Source organism: Mustelus asterias, chromosome 4 (assembly GCF_964213995.1).
Source record: "Mustelus asterias chromosome 4, sMusAst1.hap1.1, whole genome shotgun sequence".
In the NCBI taxonomy this organism is placed as follows: Eukaryota; Metazoa; Chordata; class Chondrichthyes; order Carcharhiniformes; family Triakidae; genus Mustelus; species Mustelus asterias.
Window position 1 is genome coordinate 105,736,493 of NC_135804.1, and position 14,234 is coordinate 105,750,726.

Genomic DNA, 14,234 nt, shown 5'->3' on the forward strand with positions numbered 1-14,234 from the left:
CCCTTTAAGCAGATTCACAGATGCTCCCACTGGAATGTAAATGATATTTGCAAGCTATAGTTTAGTAAACTGTGCTAAAATATCTTGCGTCTTTGAAACAGTGACCATTGACACATGGCGATAACAGAAGACAGAAGTAGGATTAGCTAATGGTCAAGATTCTGCTTTATTCACTATAACAGCATCAGGTGACTGCAGAACAGTCATGGCACAAATTGAATGGCATATTGAGCATTAGTCATCAAGAATAAAAGTGTCCTTTAAACACCAACCCTATGTAGCAGAAGTATGAAATACTCTTGTCCTCTTTCCTTCCCTCCTTTCAACCTCCACTAGACCCTGCTAAGATACTAATTAATTAGCAACAATTACTATACATGGATTCTATACTACATGGTTTAAGATTAAGATTCATTACATTTAAAATTGAAATATTTTTTTAAAATGGTAATTATCCATTGTCTGACTTGGGTTTAGAGTCAGGCTTTTTAACACTTGCCTCTGATCAGAAATTTATATCTTTACCTTAGTATGTGGTCTAGAATTGAGCTCAAGTAACAGCAGTGGAAGGATGGTGCCGAATGTCACAATTGGCAATATTAAGATTTAGGTATACTACAAGTACCAATTAAAAGACTGAACTGGTCTCATAGCACTGGACAAAACTTGAAGCATCAGCAATTTCAATCACAAGCTTGTACCTTACATTCAACTCAAAAATCATAATTGGTCTAAAATATTTAGTCACAAGAAATTGCAGATGCTAATTATATTGTACTTCATCTCAGTCACTCCAACACAACATTGCTCAATCAAACCTTGCATGGGTCTAAATATAACCAATTTGATACCAAATTATCCAATGATTGAATAAGTGGAAAAATGGAAAAATCCCTAAAAATATAGACCCTCATTTCAGACATGCACTGCTCTTTAAGACTAAGGAACCGAAAAGTTATTTTGCAAAGAAAGATTAAAGTCACTCCCAAGAAGAGGTAAAATATTTGCTCTGACAAATCCTGGCCTAAAATTGGTTTCCTTCAAATCATTTTTGTTGTCCTAATTATACAATCTTAGGAAATCAACCACGCATGCCATCATAAAGCTCTCCACTCCCACAACAAAAATTACCCTATGAAACAGAATTCTTCACCAAGTCCACCCCTGCATTTAGACAATTGACTTTTTTTTTAAAGAAAATGTCCAAAATATATTTAAAGGAAACTGTGCTCATTCATAGGGCAACGAAACCATCAAGTGTATAATAGTGGTTAGTGGAGTCTGACAATTTATGTTTCCATAATGCATACACTTGCCATGAAAGGGTAATAGGCAAAGGATCATGTTTTGTGAAAGAAACAATTTTTTTTCCCCTTTTAGAAATGTGTTAATTCCTTCAATTTGACAGAAGTCTTTTGTTCCTTCTGCACAGCATGAAAATGCTGTACTTCAAAAAGTAAACTCAGCCAGAGATTCTGCGTCCATTTTCTATTCATTGCCCCCTGTTGGAAAGTACATGGGTGAGCACAGGAGGAGAAGATCAGACCAAGTCGCGATGCCCTCCCTCCTCAAATAACCCATCCTTGCTTGTTGAGACTTGCAACTAGTATGGCCAATCAGGTAAGAAATTGGAGGACTGCAGCACCTCCAAAACTGTACTTCAGTGGGAATCAATTTCCTCAAAAAGTTACAACAAAACAAAATGGGTAGGGGGAGGGGAAGTTTTTAATCATTTAAGCACTTTGAGTACACACTTTGTGGACATATTCTAACTTCAGACTACTGGAGGAAAAAAACTGCTTCCGAAAAAATATTTTCTACATCATAGATTCAAATTTTGTTCCACATTTTACTCCCCATTGATTTTAAATTAAATCCCCTACTGAGGTTCATTTAACAAAATTAAATTCATCTCAAAATCAGGTCCAACACTGCTGGACATAAATTAGCAAAACAAAATATTAACGAATGATGCTTGGTGATAGTCAGCACTTGATTCTGAACATTATACAACTACTGGATATTTAGTAAATTGCCCATTATGGAGCATTTTCAAGATATCTGAAGAAAGAACTTAGATTTATATAGCACCGTTCACAGCTAGGAGATTCCAAAGTGTTCTACAGTATTTAACTGTAGTCACTATAGGAAAAGACTAGCCAATTCCCATACGATAAAATTTCAGAAACAGCAACTTTGTAATGACAAGACAACATGTAATAACCGTTTAGAATGAGGGATAAACATTAACCAAGACATTAAGAATATCACCTCTGCTCCTTTTCAAACAACACCACAGGATCATTTACAGCCAACCAAGTGGGACTTTGAAAACATCCCATCAACACCAGCACTTGGGGAAATGCAGCTCTCCCTCAGTCCCCATACTGACATCTGAACCTGGTGGCAGTAATAAAATGTCTCCTCTGATCCTTCAAATGTGAATCATACTGGATATGAGTTTTTGGCATCTTGTATAATCTGAAGCAAATCCTCAAATTCCTTCATCCATGAGCAGTGGCTGATAGAAATCTGACTCCTCAGACGCAAACCATCTTCTCTGCCACTGAATCCCAAGGTTATCAGAGAGACCTCAAGACTCAGTCTGTTTGTCCTGATCTGTGATCAGCATCAAAAAGGGAGCATTCATCTGGTACAGAGGGTGGCCCCATGGCTGAGGTATGTTTCTCTGCAAATTTGCTTCCTGGCTGCCCGGGAAGAGCAGCAGATGCTCTTCCCCACTGACAGCCTTCGGAGAACTTCGTACCTGCCCAAGCATCCTGGACAGAAATTAAAGAGGTTAGCAGCTGTGCGTCACAGGCACATCTGGATGCAATGTAGAAAGAGGGTCATCCACTTTCTCCACAAAACCAAGGTGAGTATGTTGTTAGAACAATGCTTGTTGCCTTCATGACAACCATAGTGTGTCTGAATGAGGGGAGGGAGTGACAAAGAAAGAAGTGCAAGACCCAGCAGCAGATGCATCACAAGATTTAGATGCATGCAGGACAGAAGTTACAGACTCCCACTCCATCAATGTACAAGTACTGAGAGAGCAAAAATGCAATGGGACAACCAGGGGGCGCCATTATCTGTCAGAGAAATGCATGCTGATGTTGTCCAAAATGCAGACTTGCCCTTTCCTTCAGGCACACAAGATCCTAACACCTGCAGAAGTGGGAGGAGTGTGTGGGGCTGGGCATTCATGTGGGGCTGGGCATTCATAGATGGTGAAGCAGGAGAGACAATGAAGCAGGAGTGTAGTGAGGAGAGAGTGTAAGTAAAACTCAATTATGGTTTCAAACACTGTGTAGGTCGATAGAAGAGGGATGGCAGAGGGATTGTGAATAACTTGAACCTAATTATTTGCGTTGCTCAATGCAGGTCTTCACCTTCCATAGGAACAACCTGCTGTACTGTCCGTGACTCTGTGGTCAACTTCTGAGGAGGGGATTGAAGACTCAGTGGGTGCGTTGCCACATCCTTCTCCCTCGCTCCACAAGTACTGACAGTTACCTTGGTGAGTATGTGATAATGGTTAGAATTGAGGTCACAGCCTAGTGAGTACATCACAATACATGTCAGAGCATCTGATAGAGGCAACATCTGAGGGGCCAGTCAGAGGTGGTTGTACAGCCTCTTTGGCAGTGACTCCAGTAGCTGCAGCCAAAGACTTCTGACCTGAAGCACCTGCACAGGAGCCCCTTGACATTCTGGGTTTTCTAAGCCTTGGGAAATAAGGAGGACAGCCACCAGGGTCATCTCATGCAACAGGGTATAGCACCCAGCAGTCTGCCTGCACTTCAACTGCAGACATTAGTATTGCATCATGCAGAAGATCAGAAATGTAACAGAAAGCACCTGGCTACACCAGGGTGCCACAGGTATTCAAACTTTGTGACTGAGATTATATAGTCTTGTTTACTTTATTCATGTATTGGGTGGTCTGATTATCAAGTCCCTACAGTGCAGAAAGAGGCCATTTGGCTCATTGAGTCTCCAACAGAGCTTCTTACCCAGGTCCTATTTCCATAACCTCACAGTTACCCTGCTAAGTCCCCTAACCTATACATCTTGATGCACTAAGGGACAATTTAGAATGGCTAATCCACTTAACCTGTACATCTTTGGGCTGCGAGGGAAAACCGGAGCACCCGAGGAAACCCACGCAGACACGGGGAGGACGTGCAAACTCCACACAGACAGTCACCCAAGGCCGGAATTGAACCTGGGTCCCTGGCACTGTGAGGCAGCAGTGCTAACCATTGTGCCACTATGCCACACTTGACCTGGCAAGCATTGAGCATCTGCATAACAGCCAACAGTATTGTGTAGGTGAAGTGTTAACCTCTGATTGGGAGGACAAGCATGGGGTGCTGAGTTGACAAACAATATGAATCCCCCATGGGTGTAAGGTCTAAAGCATAGAGCTCTATAAAGTCATCATGCCTGCGGAAGCTGATGCAAATGACGGATTCCCACGTCTAACACCCTAGCATTTGGTGCAGCAGATTCAGCCTGCCGACCTGCCTGCTCTGATCCATCCTCCTTGGTTCCTCCAGGTCAGAAGTCAGTAACATCTCCCCTCTGAGCTTGTCACACAGATAATTCTAGAGACCTCTGAAGTGCAAATCAGAGAGCTCTGCCAGGACAGTTAAAGCAGCAGAACCTCATTTTCAACATGTGGAGATGCAGGTGTTGGACTGGGATGGACACGGTGAGAAGTCTCAACACTAGGTTAAAGTCTAACGGGTTTATTTGGAATCACAAAGCTTTGGGAGCGTTGCTCCTTCATTGGGTGAGCTAATTTTCAACAAGCTGATTGATCAACAGGGTGACAATTGGGTAGACAATGGAATTAATTATAAATGCTCCCTGGCTGGAGTTCGAGGGTGCCTCATCAGGTGTCATCAGCCAGGTCTTGAGCAGATAACCCCCATCACCCAGAATCCTTCTGTGCAGTGGCAAGCATCATGAGAGCTCCTAGGGAACCAAACACACATCTTTGTGTTTTGTGTTGCACCCCAATTGAACATTAATAGAGTTCAAGCCTTTTCTTTTGATGAGTCACAATGTAATCCCAGGGAGTTCTAATCACCACATGCACGCAAATTGATAACCCCTTGCACTTGTGCAACCCGAAATGGCCCTGGAGCCCGCAGATTTTTCAGCCGGGCTCTCTTGGTCCATTCTCTATTGTACAGTCTCTTTGATGCTTTAAGCAGGGCTTTTACTATTTCTTTGATGCAGCAATGGACAGCCACCTGGGAGATGCCACACATGTCCCCAGTAGAGCCCTGGAAGGAACCACTGGTGTAGAAGTTCAACGCCATCATGACTTTCAAAGCCCCGAGTCCCAGGGGCCATAGATCATCCTGCAGCAGAGAACATGGGTCAGTGATAGTCACCAAGACATCTGCAATTGTTGCTGTAGTTGTCTCTTGAGGTAGTGGAGGTGAGACCTGTATACTCTGGGACGTGGCAATGATTTGACTAGCTTCTGGTTGGCTCCTTCTTGACCATACTCAGCCTTTGTAACACCTGCATGCTGTGCCCCTTGATGGCCTTCTGCTATTTGCACATTTGGACCAGTTCCAGCCTTCTTCCATCCATGACTCCAGTAACATTGGGTGGATGAGAAACAGGGTGGCTCCAAAAATGATCCAGGTTCACTGTCCTTCAAGAAACACCTAGAGCCTGTGCATAAAGTCACAAAACCCTCTACCTCCCCACTGTGACCTTGTCCTCCTCCAAGAAGAATCAGACTTCTCTTCCATCTTTTGAAGAATATGGCCAAGTTGAGGAGGTCAGCTCCAAGTAGGTCAACCTTCCTCCCACAGGCCGACTTGCCTGCTTGCTGCCAGCTTTAACTTGTCAGGAAACGGAAGGCCATGATGTGCATCACACTAATTCCAAAGGCAACACTGAAAATCACTACAATTTCCATGTTGGAGAGAATATGCTAAGCCATGTCACAGTTATTGCTTCCTCCCCGTTGCTGGGAGAATTCAGGACTCTGCATCAAACTAGCACATAACATACTCAACGCTTATTTACAATAATGCACACCCTCAGATAAACTGGAATTTTGTTAGTGAATGCAACAGGTGACTATAGCTGATTACATTTCCAAGGTACTTCATTGACTGACATGAAAGGTACTCCATAAATCAAGCCCTTTCTTTCCATCATTACACATCTGGAACTTCAAAACAAATACATTAAATAGACTCACAAAGTCTTTGAGTGCATTTCTTCAAACACAATACACATGCCCAAACATTGTCAATTCTAACTATAATTATAATGCAGTCCTGATTTTTAAAGAAATTTGGAAAAAAATCAGATACAAGCTATTATAAACTCCCTGAACTGAGAGTTTTACCATAATTTTTATGAAGGACACAATCAATTTAAAAAGAATATTGGAATGTGTTATGAACTTGATTTTAAAAAAATCTCCAAAAATCACTTATCTTTTGAACACTGTTCCTGGCTATATTTCAGATAACTCTACTTTTCCCTATAAGGTTCACTTTATTTACAGGATACATCTGCAACACTGTACCAATAACATTTTGCGACAATACTATTTAAATGACATTAACATTTCAGGATATTGAGCAACAAGGATAGGACAGACTGGTATTAAAATGCAGTCGAGATCTGATGCACATGCGTGATCTGTCCAGTTTGTAAAATCTTTCCCAAACTCCACCCATCTCTCAGTACTCAAATAGGGAACATAACTTTGAGGCATTGGAAAGCATTAGCTGGGAAGGGTCAGCAGTGAATTGCAACAAGTAGTCTGCAAAGGAGGCTGAAGGAATTAAAATGCTGCAGAAGATCCCTAATTTCAGACATTTATAGCTGTGAAAACCAATTAAAATTAACAGGCAGGTTGTCATCCAGGAAGGTGATAAAATACAATTTGCATATTTTATTTAATTACTCCGATCTCCTTATACTGAAGGTTGACAACAATTTGAAAAATGGCTAATGAATAAATCTGCATTTGTTTGTATAATCTCATGCAAAGCAAAGTGCAGCAAGTGTTGAGTTTTATGGAGAGCCTTGTGCCGATTATAAATCCCATCATAGTTTAGTACCTGCACAAATCAGGTTGGCACTGGGTAGAATAGGCTCAGTCTCAGCAAGCGACTCCGATCCTGTTCCTCATCCTCTCTTGCCCCAAATGAAAACACTTACTGTGTACGAAGTGATACATCAGACTGCGCCGGAACGAGGCAACTTCTTGCAAGCTGTGTCCAGCATACCTTCTAATTCTATCTTTTACTCTTGTTCCCTGCTGCCATCAGATTTTTGAATGGACCTACCTTGCATTAAATTAATCTTTCTCTAAACCTTAGCTATGACTGCAACATTACATTCTGCACTCTCGCGTTTCCTTCTCTATGAAGTGCACAAGAAACAATACTTTTCACTGTATGCTAACACGTGACAATAATAAATTAAATCAAATGCTCTAAATTTGTAGTCTGAAATTTATTCCTTTACACACAAAAGTTCTGGGAATACTAAGTGAGCGTGAGAAAAACGTCAATGTGTTCTGTAGGGCCCTCCATCGAGAAACTCTCCTGTAGAATCATAGAGTGCAGAAGAGGCCCTTCGGCCCATCAAGTCCGCACTGACACATTAGAAACACCTGAACTTGCACCTAATCCCATCTGCCAGCACTTGGTCCATAGCTCTGACTGTTATGATGTGCCAAGTGCTCATCCAGATACTTTATGAAGTATGTGAGGCAACCCACCTCCATCCACCACCCTCCCAGGCAGCACATTGCTGACTTCTAACAGTTCTGAGGAGCGATCCCATTTTGAACATCAAGCTGACTTTCCCTTTCAAACATTAGTAACTAAGCTGCTATGCATCTACTGTTTTTATTTCAGGTTTCCAGTATTCAATTTTTAATTTTATCTTTATTTCTTCACAATGGAAGCCACGTTTCGTAAAACTTTCCATTCATAAAAGTAAATTAACCCAACATTCCTAATAAGGTATACGGCATTTCAAAAATATTCTTTCATAAAGATATTAAAAGCATCGACTGCTTTTGCATATAATATTGTGACTTTAAAACTAACTGAAACACAAAAACAATGCTCCTGATGAAATGATTCAATATATCCAAACAATCCTTTCGATAGGGTAAAATCTTCATTATTAAAAATAATTGGATGACTGAGGTCTTTTCAGTATAGCAAGCTTCATCTCTCAGACAAATGTTAAAATAGCTGATTGGTGTTGGAAAAAATATTTAAAATTCACACTTTCCAACAGGTGCCAGAATACATTGAGCAAAATCTTAGCAACATGCAAAAAATTCTCAAGACTCGATGTTCCCCTCAAATTATTTTGCCAGATCGCCCACGAGAACAGTAAATTAGTTAAAAAGGGACCTCAAGGACAATTTAATACCACAGAAACATTAAAGATGAGACAAAACCAATTTTTCATTTCTTGATAGAAATCTCTAGATGTAGATTTTCTCTACATCTAGAGAAAAAAGTACTGACATTGTCACAAGACAAAGATTTTCATGTGTGCTTACCAAAAAGGAAGGCAAAATAAGAAAATAAGAAGCCTTGGCATAATGTTCAGCCTCAAACTTGGTTAAACTACGGGGCTGTCTCTCCCAATTCCATCTCACCAGCAACAAGCTTTTTCTCCCTTACTCAGATGAGCTTCAAAAAAAAAAGTAATTCATAACACCAATTAGTTGCCACCAAACACATTAGGAAACGGAATTAGCCCCTTCACAATGAGTGCTCAAACTTTCATGCTTACTACAAACAAACCAAGATGGAATTGGCTTTAAACTTCCACACATTCATTTCCCTCTTGACCACAGTCAGAATTTTCAGTTCTCTTCCCAGATCTTTTCAGGTGTCTTTCATGTTAAACCGTTCCTGTTCCTGCTCTAAACAATTTCAACACTCATGCATGCTGCAGCAGGAATTGACATACCATATGGAATTCCCACCCAGAATGCTCAATGGCATTCAATTGCTGTAGTGATCTTGTGTGGCAGATTGTGGAGAAGTTGGGATGAGAAGAGGGAGAATTGAGTGATGCTATATGGCTGAAGAGAACAAATTAGATAGAAGCGGTTGCAAAAAGAACCTGATTGAAGATGGAAAGAGTGTCTGCATGATCTGGAAAGGAGAGGAGCAGGGTAGGAGCAAAGAAGAATGAGTGCCATTATGAACTCAAAAGGGTTGTAGATGTAAAACGCCTCTGAAAGGGTGAGTGTGGTAGGATTGGAAAGGTTTGGAGGAGCTAGCATGCCTCTGAATTGTGAAGGCAGTTAGTGGGTGGGATGGGAGAGAGAAAATAAGAGGAATTACCTGGAGTGGGATGTGGTGATTGAAGATAGCTCTTAGTGGGATGATAATTTGATTGGGCTACAAACACAAATGTTGCATTCTTAAATTTGAAAATTGTTTGAAGTTAAGCAGATTTCACTATAGAGGCAGCATTTGGAAAGAGGGTGCATACTTTTAGTTAGTTGTTTCATTCTCATCTAGAATGATCGAGTTCCTCATTTGTCTTTCGGCTTTTTATTGAAATTCAAAAATCTTTTTGCACTATTACAATATCTGCTGCTTCAAAAAATAGGAAACTAATTCCCAAGTCGCAAAATGCAAGAATAGTTTTTAATAAAATGGAGACATCCTTTCCTTGTATAATTTGCAATGTGGACTTTGAAGGACTGGGAAAGGCACCAAACATTAACATTTTCTTGTGGTGTATATATATATCAAATTATCTTGAGTTTAACCAGAGTTTTAAAAGGTCAAAGGAGTCAGAACATTCTTAAACATCAAACACCGTAACAGCTGAACTGTTCGGCTGTTAAAGAACTCGAACCCTCAATTAAACAAACTGTTTAAAAAAACATACTGGCTTATTAGAAGGGCAATGCCAATATACAGCTCAAGCTGGGAGCAGTGTTGCTCGGGGGAAAACAAAGTTAGATATTCCATGTAACAGGAGACATGGTGTCATTACCAAAGTACCTGCAAACTGCTATTTGTGATCTCCAAATTTCAACTTAAAATGCCCGATTTCTGATCACAAATCAAATTTGGAGTTAAGGGGAAAGCAAGATGAAGCCATAGCAGATACTTGGGCACTAATCTCTCAGTTAAAGCACTGACCCTTCAATAATGTATTTTCTCTTTAATTCATAATAGTTGGGTGCAGTGAGGACAGTTTTTTTTGCACAGATTAAACAAACACCAAGATGAGAAGATGGAAAGAGGGTTCAATCTTGAAGGGTTTTTTTTGTAATTTACCCTTCACCATGATGTATTATAAAACCCCAAAAAGCTGCAACCTCTCAAACACATTTTTTTGTTGCACTGAAACTAACTTGAGACAAATGTTTATTTGGCAAATTTCAAATGAAACTTCAATGACAACAACATATAAAATTGACTGCGATGGTTTTTCATTTCCACAGCGCTCCTCCATTGTTTGGCCAAAAGAATGTATTGCAGGAAGTAGCAGAATCATAATCAGGTTAGGATCTTAACAGAGAAAGGCACCCTCACAAATGGCTAAAGATAGCTAAATTGGACAAGTTACAGTGCGGACTGAAAGCTTATGCTGCTGGAAACTATTTAAAACATAAGTTCAAATCATTCTAATCTTCAATTGTTTCGGACTTGTTTACCATTGGAATCAACTATTGGGACAACCAGTAATGAAAGATCCTGAACTGGTTAGATTTGCAGGGTTGATGGATTTCATTATTCAAGTCAACTGTCAGTTGAAAAAATGGCAGACAAAAAAGGCGATACTGCTCCCAAGTGGTTGCCAGGCTTTGCATGACTAATGCTTAAGCTTTGCATCAGGGCATCATATTTTCCAATTTATATTTTTTTAAAGGTGTGCTGCAAAGTGTCATTTCAGATTAAAGGATTACATCATCTCTTACACAACCAAGTGTATTTAAAGTCATCCAGATGAAATTCCACTTCATCAACGTTTACTATTTCAATAATACATTTCCTGGATTTCCAGTTCTAGATATTTGACTTGTACTTGGTGTTCAAACCAGAAGAAACTAGATTTTGGTTCCAAGAATGAGATTTATACTTGGATCAAAGGTCACATACATGAAAATCAAATTCTTGTTGGGTCAGTGTGGCTTCTGAACTATAGGTCTTTCTGCATACAGTGGGGAAATACAGAATAGAACCACTCTATTAAAACTAGGGAGCACTCAGCTGTACTCAAGGATGTCCGACAATGTTTATGCTAATGGAATTCCAGCAAAATGGAATTAACAGGACTGAAATAAACTAAATGAATGACCAAATTTCACTGATGCCACAATTCCAGTCTTCTACCATTGACACATTACAATCACACATCTCAAAAGGTATCAAATTCAAAATGGTTTAATCCAGGGTCGTCAAAGGCACTGTTGTCTGCTCAGAAGAGATTGGGAACATTAAGCAGTCTAATAGTTTGTGTTTATGCCTTAGTTATGGACTTTCAAATTGAAAGTCAAGAGTTGAAATTCAGGGACTTGGGCCTTTTGGGCAAGGCCACAGTTTCTGCTCGGGTCTTTGTGGTCTTAAAAAACTGCAAAAAAGTGGACTTTGGGCAATGGAAAGACTTTTTTCCTATTAAATTATGAATGACAAACTATACATAGCTTTCCATGAATCATCTCTCCCATCATAGCAGGTAGTTCCAATTCAAACTCATTTGTTAATATGGAACAAGTGATTTTCTTCTGTAACACAAATTTGCATCATAAAGAGTCCGTCTCCAACTTCCCTTTCCCCAGCTCTATGTCTTGCACCTGAGGACTCAGTTATCTTGAAAAGTACAAGGCAAAACAACTTGTGAAACTAGGACTCTTAGAATCACACAGGAATGGAAACAGTTTAGTTTTCTCAGTAACTATTTCTCCCAAGTATTTTAAGCCAAGTCTATTTTGCATATCATCTTCGTTATGAGTGGCCCCAGTTTATAATCCACTAGTAAGTCAACAGTGACACCGAAAGTATTTGGAAAAGATTGTAATTTCATGAAAACAACACCCAATGGCAGCATTAGTTCACAATTTTGCTTTTTAAAAAATTAGTATCACTCTATCCAAGTATACCTTGAAGTTCACTATCATTTACCTGACGTATCAAGCTCATATACTCAGGAAGACTGCTCATTTACACACACGCACACACACAGACACATAGCTACATATTCTGACAACTTCCTCACCACTGTTTAAAATGGATAGCTTATCACTCATTAAATGTCACTGATTACAGGCATGTTAAGTTACACTGCTGGGGTCCAAACATCGCCATGCTATTCATAGAACCCACCAGAAACTCAGCACAACAAATCATGTACTTTTCCGTGGAGAGGTCATGGGGACTTGAGGCGTTGACTGTGTTTCTCTCTCCACAGATGCGGTCATATCTGCTGAGTTTGTCCATATTTGTTTCAGATTTCCAGCGTCTGCAGTATTTTGCATTCACATTACTGCATTGATCCGGTCAGTTATTTCCATGAAGTTACAATATGCAATATGGGCAATAAATAGAAATTTTTATCAATGACCTCTTCTGTAACATTCATCTGTTGCATGTGTGTGTTTGGAACCAAAATAATAAGAGCTAATTTATGAATGGACAGATCTGGCCGTAAATAGGTACATTGGCCCAAAAGATTTCTTGAGCAATTTGACCCCATCTTCAATATTCCTGGTCTGATGTTATTCCTCATCGCCTACACCCACCACCCTCCAAAACTCCTTCATATAAAATCTAAAATACTGATCAGATGAAAATTGCAGTGTCAAACCAATTTGCACCTTCATTTTGTTAGAGGAACTATCTTCCAACTTCGCTTTGTGCTCCAAGTCTTTTTTGTACTTAGTCCAGGAGCATATTTACTAGAAGGCACGTCCCCGGTATGATGTTTCTTTTGTAACTGCATCCCTTTGCAGCACTGCCGTGCCAGACTGCGTATTTAAGTCCACTGGTGGTAAAGTTGGAAATTGCTTTTTTGTGCCAGGAGATGGTACTGTCTCTTTAGTTTCTGCCTCAGTTTGCCCAGGTACCACAGGAGTTTCTTTTACTTGTGGCTGCTCATTGGCTATCAATGGAGCTCTACTTGCCTAATAAAGATGAAACAGTAAGAAAAGTTACTATGGCGGACAAGTCAGAGGAAGTCATGCAACAATCTCGATGGATAAGAAACAAAATGACAGTAGCAATCACTACAATGGCCCCAAATTCTTCTTTAAATTAATCTATACGAATGCACACGTTCAACTGCATTATATTCTACATCCAAATTCTGTGGTCCAAACATTCAAGGGAATAAATAATTTCCATTTTCTTCCCATCATGTTGCATTCCTGATCTAAATTACAATATGTAAAATATGAAACAAGGAAAGCTGTAAATGTACACAATAGTTGGAACAACATCTGAAAAAAATGCTAGTATCAATGGAGTTGCTGTACACGTCCAGTAGGCAGCTTTTTCCTCCAATAATTCATGTAACCAGGCTTGGACAAACAACATTTCACATGAACGAGACACTAGAACCAGCTAAGAAGGAACATGAAAGGAAATAATGTCAGCTCTACCAATGTGTTCCGAGTGACCTGCACCGTTTAATAAAACTGAGAGGCTGGCGTGGACTGAAAGTTCAACTCACAACATTCCACACATGGAAAATAATACAAATATTACCCTCGTTTGGTAAGAGGACATGCAGTGCAACTCTCAAAGCGTGGGGATTAATGAATGGGAGAGATGTATATCTTGCAAGAGAAAACTGAGGCAATGAACAGGAATTTCAAACAGCCTTAGTATTGAGTTAGTTACCCTAAGTGAAGAGATACAAAGTGATGTAAAGAACACAAGATGGTGAATGCATCTATAGGGTAGAGAGGAAGACAAAACAAACCAAGAGTGTGAGTAAACTAGAGCAAACCACGAGAGGGAGTGGTCTGAATTTTACCTCAAATGAGGAAATCCCACCACCAGGATCAAAAGAGCATTGCAAGGCAGATGGTGGGACTGAGGCGGTATTTTCCCCAGAGTAACCAATTAAGTTTACAGCTAAAGGCACAGATGTGGCTGCTGCAGAGAGGAGGCGCTCCAATGGAGGGCGGATGGATAATTTTTTCAATGTGCCGGAGCCAGGTGATCTGAGGGGTGAACCATCGAATG

The 14,234-nt window shown here is 40.1% G+C and overlaps 1 protein-coding gene across 2 annotated transcripts in view; it reads right to left on the bottom strand.

Moving 5' to 3' along the window:
- The window catches only part of zdhhc9 (zDHHC palmitoyltransferase 9), a 110,950-nt gene that overhangs the window by 2,404 nt on the left and 94,312 nt on the right, over positions 1–14,234 (bottom strand). Inside the window, exon 9 of one of the 2 annotated variants that reach the window (XM_078211535.1) lies at positions 5,723–13,168. The exons of the other annotated variant lie outside the window; for it this stretch is intronic. Coding sequence (XP_078067661.1) covers positions 12,944–13,168 — 225 coding nt within the window. The 3' untranslated portion in view covers positions 5,723–12,943. Of the gene's footprint in view, positions 1–5,722; positions 13,169–14,234 lie in introns of those variants that run through there. 2 annotated transcript variants of the gene reach the window in all.